General features: G+C 50.9%; 1 protein-coding gene across 1 annotated transcript; it reads right to left on the reverse strand.

Moving 5' to 3' along the window:
• Positions 1 to 80: 80 nt before the first annotated feature.
• On the reverse strand, positions 81 to 7511 carry LOC122391943 (plectin-like). Its single transcript, XM_043386300.1, has 15 exons — positions 7507 to 7511; positions 7154 to 7285; positions 6899 to 7011; positions 6407 to 6718; positions 5636 to 6078; positions 5123 to 5385; positions 4635 to 4805; positions 4275 to 4376; positions 3796 to 3990; positions 3456 to 3692; positions 3109 to 3259; positions 2753 to 2884; positions 2054 to 2387; positions 1463 to 1594; positions 81 to 890 (listed from the first exon to the last, which is right to left on the reverse strand). Exons 2-15 carry the CDS (start codon positions 7229 to 7231, stop codon positions 593 to 595), a joined length of 2961 nt encoding a protein of 986 aa, XP_043242235.1. The 5' UTR covers positions 7232 to 7285; positions 7507 to 7511; the 3' UTR covers positions 81 to 592.
• Positions 7512 to 13112: the final 5601 nt, after the last annotated feature.

The raw sequence follows: 13112 nt of genomic DNA on the forward strand, positions 1-13112 counted from the left end.
TCTTCCTAATTCCCGCGACGAACGAAAAAGCTATGCACAACACTCACAAAACAATAATAAACAACAACCATAACCCACGGCTGTTTTTACTTTTCATTTATTTATTGTTAGAGGCACAGCAACGACCAAAGTAAGGCACCATAATGTTCGTGTGCGAGGCACTAAGCGCTGTTTTAGCTCACAAGATCAGCATATTCGAATTACATTTGAGTCCTGAGTTCATAATAACAACGATTCATTGCCTAGTTGCTAACAGAGAACAGCACAAACCAGCATTTAAAAGGCAACAAATGTTATAATATATAGTTTACTGCAACTCATTTTCTACCTTCCAATGACTAGCAACAAGGTTTTGGCTTTGTTTCTACTCTTCGATACCAGTTCCCTCGAGCTTCAAGATACCAGTTTCACTATATAAAAGTGAAAAGCTACCACCTCTTTGCGACGGGAAAGACTTGCAACAATTTAGTGAGCTACAACAAGTAACAGGGCGGCAGTTCACAGCTGAAGACTAGACTCTGTTATACCCGCGGACCATGTACCACAGACGACAGATGGCAGTACGGAGCCCGGCGGCGGCACGGGCCGGGTGTCAGCGCCTGCCCGCCCGGCCGGCCGGCCGGCGCTGCTGGCGGGCCGGCGGCGCCGGCGGCGGGGCCCGGCCGCCGCCGCCGCCGCTGGCCGCCGTGGGATCGATGACGCCGACGCGCGGCGCGCCAGTGGGGAACAGCCGGCTGTAGCTGGCGTCCCGGTTGGCCAGCTCGAGGCCGATCTGCTGCTTCTCGCGGCGGAGCGCGTCCATCTGCAGTTCGGTGTGGTGGAGCGCCTCCTGCAGCCGGAGGATGGTGGCGGCGTCCTCAGGACGTTGCCGGTCGGCCGCCTCCGCTGCACTGCCGGCACACGCGCACACCGGAGTCAGAACACGAGAAACACGGGCAGAGGGATCAGGCAACGGCGCGGAATGTAGACCATAAAACGGCAACGACGACAGCTGAATACGACGTCTGCAACACAAATCGTTCAGGCATAAAGACCATAAGAAGTGAGCTCATACGACAGGACAGACAGCGGCGGGTTCAGACAGGGACACGCGTGACATTGACCCCAAGACTATCAGACCTACGCCTGATAACTTTTTTTAAAGCGTACTACGGATAGTGGCTTCAGATCGCTCAGTTTACCAATCGGTTCAATAAGGCCAGGTCAGGCCATTTACTTCAATGATGAACGTTAAACATGTGCATTGTGCCATCACCCTATCATTGTACTTTATACCAAAGTGTTTCTCCATAGCTGCACCAGGATCGTAAACTAAACATCGAACTCGTACGGTAATAAAAGAGACCATTCATATTGCAAAAAGAGCGTTATCAACCAAGTTCTCAGGAAGCAGAGAGAAGCTTCGCACGTTAAACTCTTCAGTGTGATAGAGGAGGAAGAAGGAACATAAAGCTGTCCTTACAGTCTCTCCAGGTTGGCGATCCGGTCCGCGGCGGCGCGGCCGGCGGCCTGCAGCCGCGCCAGCCGGCCGGACAGACGCTGCTGCATACTGTCCACCTGGAGCCGACACTGGGCTCGTACCGACTCCAGCTCACTGCCGCCCCAGCCAGGATAGGGAGGTTAGATACATGACTGGGAGCGGTCGGAGGTCGGGCACGAGGGGTTGTCATGCAGCGAGGGAGGAGATAAATCACCGATGGAAAGCTTCGGGGTGGCCGGTGGTGGGGACAGAAACGCGAGCATCGGGAACAGGAACGCAGTGTCGGGAACGGTGGAGGAGGGAGACCGTTTGGAAGAGAAACGGAACGATACAGGTCAACTACGGGTTAACTAGGCTAGCTGCCAACATCATTTCCACATATTTCATAGCAAGCTAGATTAATATCAGGTAACCATATGAATTAACTAAGCAGGATCAATCAGCAAAAGGTTAGAATATGGTCACACACAATCATTACAGCGCGATCTATGGAACGGCAACTAAATAGCTACTTACTCGTATCTACCACAGAAGGTGACGAGTAAACCGTATGTCAGTGAAGGCCGGACCCACCTGAGGTGCTGGCGGTCGCTCTCGGCCGCCCGCTCAGCCAGCTGCTCGTGCTCCCGTCTCAGCTCGGCCACCTCGCCGGTTAGCTGGTCGGCGCGCCCGTGCGCCGCCGCCAGCTGCCGCTGCAGCTGCTCGGCGCGGTCGGCGGCGTCCGACAGCTGCTGGCGGAGCAGCTCGGCGCGCCGGTCGGCCGCCGCCGCCCGCTCGGCCAGCTCCGAGCGGTGCTGCTCGCCGGCGGCGCTGAGCTGGTGCTGCAGCAGCGCCAGCTGCCGGTCCCGCTCCGCCAGCAGCGCTGACAGCGCGGCCCGCAGCGGCGGACGGTGCCGCAGCGCGTGCTCTGACCGCGGGGAACGGACCAGTCAGTCACACACCGTTTTGTGAAGCTATCCAGCCCCACACTGCCCGGTCCCCCTTCTCTCAGTGTCCCGCTAAAACATTCCGAACATCTACTCTCTTCATCCGGTATTTAGTCTGTAAATCTGGACCCACAGTTACTCGACTGCTTTGTGACCGATTCACGCCTTTCTTGCACTACACCCTACGTTGCCATGGCCATATTATGACACGCATAATTATTCGTGACGTTTTATCATATTTCCCACATTGACATTTTCGCTGCTACGTTGTGCCGCTCTTTGCGTTAATTTTCCGCGTCTCACTCTGAATTCAACCTGCCGATGCCGAGCCCCATTCAACACTTACCGATCCGGGATCGGGCGTCGCCGCCACCATCCTCGTCATCACTGCCGTCCGGCGATCGGCCGAGTGACGGCGTCTGTGCGGCGCTGCCGTTCCCGTTCGCATCCCCTACACCGCCGTTCACCGCCACCAGCCCTGTAGACAGGGGCAGAGGAGTGAATTATCAAACTGTGTACAGCTAGCCTCACAACTGGGTGAATAATGCGGGATACATCTGGCAAAATGAGAAAGAGCGGGCCCTTTCAGAGTCGGACGCCTGGAAGAAGAAAAAATATTCTTAGATTTACGAAGTACATAAAGTCAACTGACGGGAAGCGTCCCAAAACAATCGCGGCGGAAAGCGAGGCCCGACGTCTGACCTGTTGTTTTCTCCGTTCCGGAGGTGGCGGTGGCCGCCTGCAGCTGACGGTGCAGGTTGGCGATCACCGTCTCCGCCTCTCGCTCCCGCTCCTCCAGCTCCATCTCGTGGCGGTTCTGCTGCTCTCTCAGCTCATCAGCGGCACACTCCAGCTGAGGGCCAGGGAGAGACAGATGGTCACCAGCCGGCTAAAAGGCAAAAACAACGCTACACACGTCCATTTTCATACCTACAATGTCTTAACATCCCGATAAACATAAACTATCTATGCTGGATACGCCTAAAATAAAGACATCAATATGTTACCTGTAACAGGATCTACCTTCTACCGACGGGCACTCGACTGACCTGCCTCTGCAGCTGCCGGGCGCACTGCTCGGCCTCCTGTAGCCGCTGCTCCCGACCCAGCCGCATCGACTCGACGGCCAGGTGCTTCTCCTCCGAGTGCAGACAGTCGAGCTCGGCCTTGAGCGTGCGCCGCTCCTCTCGCAGCCGGTCCTCCCACTGGGCGTCCAGGGCGGCGCGCTCCTGTTCAGCCTGCAGCCGCAGCTGCTGCTCCAGCTGCAGTCGCAGCTGTTGCTGCTCCTGCAGAGACACAGGGCGGGTAAGTTTCGACGAGTTTTATGCCTTTTGCTTTCATAACCAAACATCTCATGTCGAAAAAAGAGCAGTGCGGAAGTCAGCATACCTTTTGTACACTGGCCACCGTGCTATTGTGTTTGTTGACCAGTTCAGTGAGCCGCCGGTTCTCCTCTGCCGTGCGCGCCTCCTGTGTTCGACACAGCTCCACCTGGCGCGTGCCCACGCGCAGCTCACGCATCAGCTCGTGAGTGAGGCCTCGCAGCTGCACCACCTCCGCCTCAAACGAACGGAGAGACTCCATCTGCGGGGAAAATGGCCATAATTACACAGACAGCTCCACTAAAAAAAAACATTGGAATAAAAATCAACAAAAATTATACGTATTCTCTTCACCTAAAGAACGTTTCCTCTAAATGTGGCATGTGACAGTGGCATTCAACTGCACAAGTGAACAGAAAAACGATGCCAAGTGAGGAAGAACTTTAGCATACTACCGTACATCGGTGGTGACGGAGTCGCCATGCCATGAACCGTCTGCCCCACATCTCGCTACCCCACTGCCGATGTCGGCAGCGTTCACCTCACCTCAGCCAGCTTCCTGTCGACGCTGGCGCTGCGCTGGTCGAGCTCCTCTCTCTGGGCCGCCAGCTCAGCCTCCACCGTGTGACGCATGTTGGCCAGGCGCTCCTGAACGAACCAGAAAACGGACGGTCAGTCGTGAAACGACACGACGTCTACATCTTCTGTCCATTATTCAACTTGGCAACAATGCATAACCACGACTGCTAACTGCTGCAAACGCTGATACTTAATACAGTAGCCAACAGCGAACTTGGCCCCGAACAGGCTTACTTGTCATTCGAAGTCAGCTAGTTAGCAACAGCGCACTGAACTCCCCATCTACCCATCCCCTGCCCGTCCCAGCCGCGGCGCTCAGACTCTCACCTCTGCCGCGCGCTGCTGCTCGTCCAGTTTGCGTTTGCAGTCTCGGCGCACCTCCCTGAGCCGGGTCTCAGCGTCGTCCATCAGCTGCTGCTCGCGCTCGGCAGTCACCGTCTGCAGGGCCTCCACCCGGCGGCGGCAGTCGGACTCGAGAGAGGCGCTCTCCTCCAGCGCCTGTGAACAAAACACGGTTATATCACTGTCGTCAAGGGCGACCCCATGACAGGGTAAGTGATCAAGCATCAAAGTCAGGCCATGTTTGAAAAAATCAGCGAAGCTTGATAGCAGTGTCAATGTAAAACGTAAACTTCAGGTGAAAATTAATGCATGGAACAATTGGTAAAACAAGAAACGACACTGTACTGAACTATAATTCTTTTCTGGTATTCTCGCATCTTCAATCAAACATTGTGACCCACTTCAGCCGAGCGGTGGTCCCAGTTTCCTGTCTTGAATACTCCACCACCCCTCAGATATCTGTCAGTTCTCACGGCCTGCATCAGTTGCGACTGCTCCTCCCGCTGCGTCTCCAACTCCTCCAGCTGCTGCCGCGCCTCCTCCAGCTCGCTCCGACACTCCTCCAGCAGGCGCTGGGTCTGCTCCAGTTCCGTCTGTAGGTCTGCTGTGGCCGACTCGGTCTCAGTCCCCGCAGGATTGGCCTCGGACGCGGCAGCGGCAGACTCGGCGGCGGCCCTGGCCTCAGCGGCGGCAGACTCGGCAGCGGCCAGATCAGACTCCAGCTGGCTGATGGTGGCTGCCAGGGAGGAGGTGCATGGTCAGGGGTGAGAGGGACAGGCCGAGCGTTAACGGAAAATAGTCAAGGACATAAAATACCGTCCGATCCCATGCTCTTCAAGTTTCAAAACTGTAGTGTGAAATAACCACTTAATAAAAGAGAATACATCACCCACACCCAGCAGATGAAATGGTGACTAATAGTAAATCATGTTACCTATTAGCATAGAAAACAAAAACAAAATAACCCTGTAACAAGCTGAACCCACCGTCCCTGGCGATGAGCAGCTGGGAGAGCTGGTCGGCGCGGCTGCGCGCGGCGGCGCCCTCGGTCTGCAGGGTCTGCAGTCGCTCAGTCAGACGCTCCGTCTCGGCGGTCTGCTGGCGCGCCTGCTGTCGGGCCGCCTCCAGCTGCGCCTGCGCGCTGTGCAGCTGCTCGCAGCGGCTCTGCAGGTGCTCCGTCAGCGTGACCAGCCGGGCGTCCTGGTCGCGCAGCCGGCCCTCCTGCAGCTCCAGCCGTCCGTCCCGGTCCCGCAGCTCGGCCACCGAGGCGGACAGTTCAGAGGTCAGCCGGTCCAGTTCCTGCTGCCGCTCCGTCAGCCGGGCGCCGAGCGCCTGCTCCCGGGAGAGCGTCTCCTCCAGCTGCCGTTGGCGTTCATCCAGCTCGGACCGCACCTGCTCCGACCGCTGCTGCTCAGACGCCAGCTCCCGCCTGGTGACCCGGAGAGAGACATGTCAGAAGTCGCATCAACCAGAGAGACCGGCCAGTGGAGACGGGTAGCAGCAGCATTATAGCGCACGTCCGAATGCCGACCTTGAATCAGCAATACACGTGGAATGAGGGAAACGCTCATAAAACAAAAGCAAACAAAGCGCATGCAAAAGACGGCCAAATAAACCGATAAAATGCTAACCATAAATTGGAATGGTTGCTGATTTATCACCATTAGACCTGAACTACCTACCATTTCCGTCAAACTGACAATGTGGTATAGCACAATCCCACAATCCACCAGTTAACTGCCCGGGCCCACACCCACCTGAGCATTGCCGCCTCCTCCGTCGTCCTCTCGCTTTCGGCAGCGGCGCGCTCGCTCTCCGCGCGCCAAGTCTGCGCCCGGTCGGCCTCCTCCCGCAGCTGACGCTCCAGTCGCAGCACGTTCTGCTGGAGGGCGTCCCTCTGCTGGCCGCTCCGGAGCAGCGCCGCCCGCTCGGCCGCCAGCTCCGTCTCCACCTCCGTCAGCCTGTCCGACTGCGAGCGCTGCACCTCCTCGGCCTCGGCCAGCGCCGCCCGCTGCGCCGCCAGCCGCCGCTCCGACTCCTCGGCGGCGGCAGACAGCTCCGCTTCGTGTCTGGGAAATACACACAAAGGCAGAGATGGGCAGTCAAACACAGACTTACGACTTTATCGTGGTAATGACAAAGAAGCCTGCAAAGTTTATAAGTGCGACAAAACACTAAATCATCGAACTATGTCCGTTCTTATCTGATATAGTACTAACACACTGAGTCTATTCAAGCACTGGACTTACTGTTGCTTGGTCCGTTTGAGCTCCTCAGCAAGGCTATTAGACAGCGCCATCTGTTCGTCCAGATGGGCCCGCAGCTGAGACATTTCAGCCGAGCGAGTCGACTCGGTGCGCATCTGTCGAGGCAAATGGGAACTTTTCAATGTGGGCCATATTATAGAGTTCAGTGATGCGAGCACACGATATAACGATATCAGCACAAGACACATCATAATCGTGGGTGGGTAACGCACAGGCTTTGAGCCTTGATCCACTTACCAGGGAGGCAGCGTTGCTGACGTGCTGCTGCACATCAGCAGTGAGCTTCCACATCTTCTTTTCGTAGTCATGCTGCATGCGAGTTTGGTAAATTTCCAGTTCGTCGTTCTTAACATTCAGATTATATATTACCTGAAAGCATAGAAATGTGAAATCACCGACGAAAGTGTGTCCCATAAATAAGTGCATGCTTATCTCAATGAGCATAAAACAGGTTCACTTTTATCAAATTTAAGTTTTTGACATTTATATCAGGAACCATACCCCAAAAGTTTGTGTCGAAATGCACTGCTGGCTGGATATGCCAGAGAGAAATAAAGACTACACATTGCACAATAACACTTGTCACTTACCTTTGTCAGTTGTGCAATCTTTTTACACATTCTGTAAACATCAGCGCTGCAAATTGTTGGGTCCAGGGGCGTGACGTCATTTTCTTTGGCCATTCCAGTGTTGGCACGGAGAACATGTAAATCTTGCCCCGAACTTGCTTCAGCCATTTCTCTTGAAAATTATTACCCGATGGTAAAATATCTTGAATTAAACCAACTCATATTAAAGGTAAATATAATGGGTAATCATTGGAATTAGATGGAGCCATGGTCTGGAAACAAGACAAAACATATCGTTAATTACAAATGCATCTGAAACACAGTAAGATGTCAAACTGAACCCATAAGATGGGTGTAAAACGTTAAAGATTGTAACAGCCGAATGGGGCCATTAATGTCACGAACGCTGACTTGGTAAGAGGGACACTCCGATCGAAAAAGACATATCTCGCCGAGCCTCTATCGAAGTACTGGTCGGTGTACGACCACTGATCAGCCTTCAATCAATCTGTGCGTCATGCGAGTCCGTCGTGATGCCGAGATCGTCCTACGCCGATCGACCTTGTGGTCTTTTCATGTTCACATGGGCCCCCTCAACAACGAAAACACGAGCGCGTCCGCCTTACTAGAGACGAATGTTTTATCGATAACAAAATTAGAGGATGCAAACTGTGTCTTTCAAACATCCTCGCACTGGAGGGGCAAGTTGACCTTCCGGCATCTGGTTAGATGCTGGATGGATGAGGAATCAAGCACTGCACGCAATCCACACACGTCATTCCACGATCTAGTGGAATCGCGGAATTTGCTTTGAATCCCGCCAAATATGTATATCACGAGTAATCTTGGAACGGAAGACAATGAATATAATATTCATTGAATACACGATTTATTCATCACGAACAGCTAAAACCCCGACAACACGTAAGTTTACAAAGACCGACTAAACGACTGAGCTAGAGGACTTATTCGCCACACGAATACACAGAGAATGATGGAAATCATTAGCTAAACTCGTCAGAGACCAGCTGTCCAGCAATGGATACGCATTTGCCGCATTTTAAGTCGACCGCCACTCCCGGTCTGCGCAGGAAGTGGGACAACAGGACCAAATTCCTCATCACATTGCGGGTGCAAAAACAACAGGGACGAGGAGCATCACCTGGCTTGGTGGGTAAGATATATCTGCCCATTGCAGGGGCATTCCACGTCAAATCGAACAAAAATCGGCTGTTTTGCACCTTACCATCAGCGATTTCATTATAAATTTGTGAGCGAGTTCCTGTGTGGCCCCGGACATTACACTGATGTTTTTTGCACATTCTGACCACAGGTCTTCTAAATATAGGGCATCAAATTTTTACAAAATGTTGCATCTTTATATTTTTGAACGACCATAACTTTGGTTGTACTTGTTTGATTTGAATGAAATAAACCTTACTGTTAAGGTTATTTCTTAAGCATTTGTTTAGAATTGCACCTATTTAAATATATGACCTTGAAATTTGCTTAACTCTGTTCTTAAGCACAAATATTGAAATAGCAAAAAACACGTCACCTTCGATTTGGCTCATTTTCATATATTTTATTGCCTACCATATTCTCAACAACCTGTGAAAAAATTAGAGTGGGCCATTCATAAGTTTTGAAGAAAATTGCACATATGCAAACGTATGTTAGCACGCGCAGTGGAGGGGGAAGAGCGAATTTCGCCCACCCCTCCTGTTTTTCGCCAATATCTCATGAGATTAATGCGAAATTAATTATGGCTACCTATCAAGAATTGAATTGGACATCTCATCGTGCAAGCAATAAGAAAATCGGTTCACAACTGTTCTAGTAATAGCGGTGTAAAGTGAACATCCTGTCGCCGCAGCGACGCGGCGACTCGGCAGCCGGCGCCGACCGCTACGCGCCGCCTGAATTGTAGACTGTGCCGGGACGGAACGGAACGGTTCCGTCTTTACATCGCGCTCCCTACCGCTGATTGCGTTCGATTCCCGTCAAATTTTGTGAGAAGACTAAGAAATGTACAGGCAATCTTATGGTGAAAGAATTTTGAAAATCTGTTGGTAAACAATTGAAATATGAACGTGTAAACACAAAATTGTGATTGCTGCGTTTCCCGCATCGGCCGAGCCCGCCTCAGCCGGCGACATGTTACTCAAGTAGCAGGCCTCTAACTGCCATATTTATTATTGGATTAACTAGAAATTCCCCATACATACGAAAAAATGTATGTTCTTTCGTATAGTGAAGATCAAAAGACGTGAAGATATCGTTGCGTGATAATGTTTTCGTTGAATTTACTTCATGATGCATTTCCACACGGCTCAAAATTCACCGCAAAATACCGTTTGCCTGAGACACTTTTACCATGGAACGTGAATGCTTGACTACGATGACTATGCATTTCCATTCTCGCAGAGTTTGGGATATCACTAATCAGCAATCATTCATTTCAGAAAGTGTACACAAGCAAGCATGTCTTGACTCTGTCTTTCAAGGTCACGCGCGGTTGCGTGATGTTGATGCATGAAAACGGCGTTTGCCGCGAAAGTTATGAATGGCCCACTCCAATTTTTTCACAGATGGTTAGGAACATTGTGACGGACATAATATGTAAAAATTACCCAAATCGAAGGTGACGTGTTTTTTGCTATTTAAATTTTTCTGTTTTAATTCAAGGTCAAATGCATTTCAAGGTCACTTCAATTTAATTTTATAATTAAAAATCAAAGCCTTATCAATTGCCTATAAGACCCTGTTAATATCATTTTGATACCAGAAAAGGCACCAGAGTTATAGCCATTTAAAAAATTGATGTGTGACATTTTTCGCTATATTCGATGACCTATATCTCAGCGATACGTTATCAAATTTCGAAAATATTATACGTAACTCAGTTTTGAACCATGCCCAGTCTGCCTACAAATTTTCAGAAAAATCGAAGGGTATGACGGATTTCGGTGTTTGATTTGACGTGGAATGCCCCTGCAGGCAACTGGTTCACGACCAAAAACAGCATTTTGACCTTGTTTAACCCTCTCAGGTGGGCTAGCTGACAACTGGTTAATGAGAGGCATGCCGCATGCCCAACCTCTGCCCAAGAGGATCATCATACCACCATGTAAATACAGCATTGGTGTAGTGGTCATATTGCTGCAAATCGAGGTGGTGCCAGTGGGATGGGATGGGTGTATTGATGCCATCTCTAACTCAACTTTAACACCTGTGGCAGAGTGTGCTGACTTGCTGAGGGTGTGAAGCGTGTACTGGTACAGCCCCAGCAGTGCATGCTTACTCATGGCAGCTCTAGGACTTCTGCAGTCACTGCTACTAAGGGTGTACAGTGCATAACACTCCTGCTTTGAGATGTGTAATTTGAAAGATGTGGTGCAAGAAAATGGCACAGAGACTTAATTTTGTTGTAATTGATGCAGAACATAGGTTGTTGAAATGTTTTCTTTTCTAATCTCAGGGCATCAAAAAGGAAATTTTTGAGCTAACATGACATCTGATGACTTGATATATGACATGACCTAAAACTGACTGAATCAGGTACTCTCTTCAAAGTCTTCATTAACCCGCGCCCCGTAGGGCTATCGGCTTTAAGTAGGTACACCTTTTCTTTTTTGTCTAGCTATGACGCTTTAGAGCGTTATTAATGAAATGAAATTAGGCATGTTTTAACCTTATGCTCCTAACAGGTACCTACTAAATGTATCATTAACCCTCGCCGGCCGAGGGGGGAGGGCGGGTGCCATCCCCTAGATTTTTTTTCGCGATAGCTCCAAACACGCTGGCGATAGAGAGCTGAAACTTCGCAAGCCTGACCCTTGATTCAAGCCAGATCTTTTGACACCAACCGCATTTTCGCGTCAGGTCAGGTCACTGACCTATGACGTCATACGTGAACCTCTGCACGGTCTTCAGATGTCGCAACTTCACAACGCTCTCAGTGCCAAAGGAGCTTTAACAGGGAGATGAAACTTACAGGACGTAGTATCCTCCAGAGGTCTCACAACTTTTATATCTCGGATTTTTTTTTCTAAAGAACACATGAGATCAGTTCGGTCACGTGACCTCACCATTATAGGTAAATGGGGGAAAAAATGAAAACTGCTATTTTGGCGCCGGGAACGATCTCACACTATATCAACCACACGGAATCGTGATTTCATGCACTCCTTGCAATATTCAATTCTTCACTTTTGTATTGCTGACCTTGCGTGACGTCATTTATGACGTCACTAGGGTCATACCTTGGAGTTTTTCGTCAATAACTCCTGATCAAATTGAGCTATGTAGCGAGCCGGGAAAGCCACCAATGGACTCGGGAAGACCTGCCGAATCGACTGATGTGCAACATGACCTCCTCCGACCAACTTCGTGACCTGGGGGGCGCTGACCTGACCTTGACCCGAGGTGAACACTTCAAGTTGACCTCACCCGAACAAAAAAAAAGCCATTCGACGCGCCTGAGCGAGGCGAACACGATGATGCCAAAATCGCGGCTCTGCCACCGTTTTTTTTTTTGCCAAGCTATTTATGAAAACTGAACCTGTGCCCTTGGTTACTTGACCTAACCTCAGAGGTCACCAGTTGACCTGAGACCTTAATCGTTTTTTTCCACGACGCTCTAGCTCCATCAGGGGCGAAACGGCGAGGGGGTCGTACTTACCACCCCCCCCCCCTCGGCCGGCGCGTACGTAGAAAACCAATAGGTCCGGCGAGGGTTAATGTATCATTGAATGGGAGCATACAACATATGTAAATATATGTTACAGGCCGTATGAAAACTCCGTCCGTTTGCAAACGGTCTGGCCGAGTCAGGCCGTTTGAAAACGACCTGAAAACACCGGCCGTTTGGAAACGGCCTATAGGCAATTTGAAAACGGCTTAGTCAGTTTTCAAACGGCCTGGCGAAGTACAACAACCTTTGAAGGTAACTTGATTGATCCAGATTGGTAGATGCTCGGGTCTGCGGAAGGACTAGTCTACGTCGAACATTTTCTAGTCGTACATGTGCTCGTCTCGGCCCTGTTCCCGACAATAACTAAAAGGTTTTAACCCTCGCCCGTATTGGTGTTTTTTTTCCAGCCGCGAATGTATAAGGGGGGAGGGGGTCCGTTGGACCCCCCCTTGCCGTTTCGCCCCTGATCGAGCTAGAGCTTCGCGGAAAAAAACGAGCGTGTTGCCCGTCACGAGAGGAAGCCGATAAGACCCAATTGTAAGGTCCTAGGTCATCGGTTGACCTTCCAGGTCAGGTCAATGACCCAAAAGTCGGGAAAATCGGGACCTGTTAGAAAGTCGTAAAGCGTCGCTGCTATGGGGTTTTTCGGGGTGCTGATCACGAATAACATGTTAGTTTTGATCACAGATGATGTCTTCATGCATTTAGGCCAGGTCGGGTCAGGTCATGGGTCAGGTCAACCAGTAAGGGTATTCGTAGTAGGTGGCAATCGCCTCTGACAGCTTCGTAACATGTTACGAAGGCACCAAAACTACTTCGTAAATGTTCATATGGTTGCTAAATTTGAATTCAGCTCCAAAAAGTGGCCTAGAAAAATGTAAAACTCGAAAAAGTGAGCCGAGGTCATCAAAGGTCAATGACCTGACCTGAC

The sequence above is a fragment of the Amphibalanus amphitrite genome, unplaced genomic scaffold, assembly GCF_019059575.1.
Source record: "Amphibalanus amphitrite isolate SeventyFive unplaced genomic scaffold, NRLGWU_Aamphi_draft 000462F_arrow, whole genome shotgun sequence".
Lineage (NCBI taxonomy): Eukaryota > Metazoa > Arthropoda > Thecostraca > Balanomorpha > Balanidae > Amphibalanus > Amphibalanus amphitrite.

Bases quoted from the DNA above. Each gene is read 5' to 3' on its own strand.
- LOC122391943 (XM_043386300.1), bottom strand. From the start codon at position 7,231: ATGCAGCATGACTACGAAAAGAAGATGTGGAAGCTCACTGCTGATGTG. The intron at 7,012-7,153 runs GTAAGTGGATCA...TTGCCTCGACAG, and splicing joins TCAGCAACGCTGCCTCCCTG to ATGCGCACCGAGTCGACTCG. The intron at 1,595-2,053 runs GTGGGTCCGGCC...CTGGGGCGGCAG, and splicing joins AGCGACCGCCAGCACCTCAG to TGAGCTGGAGTCGGTACGAG.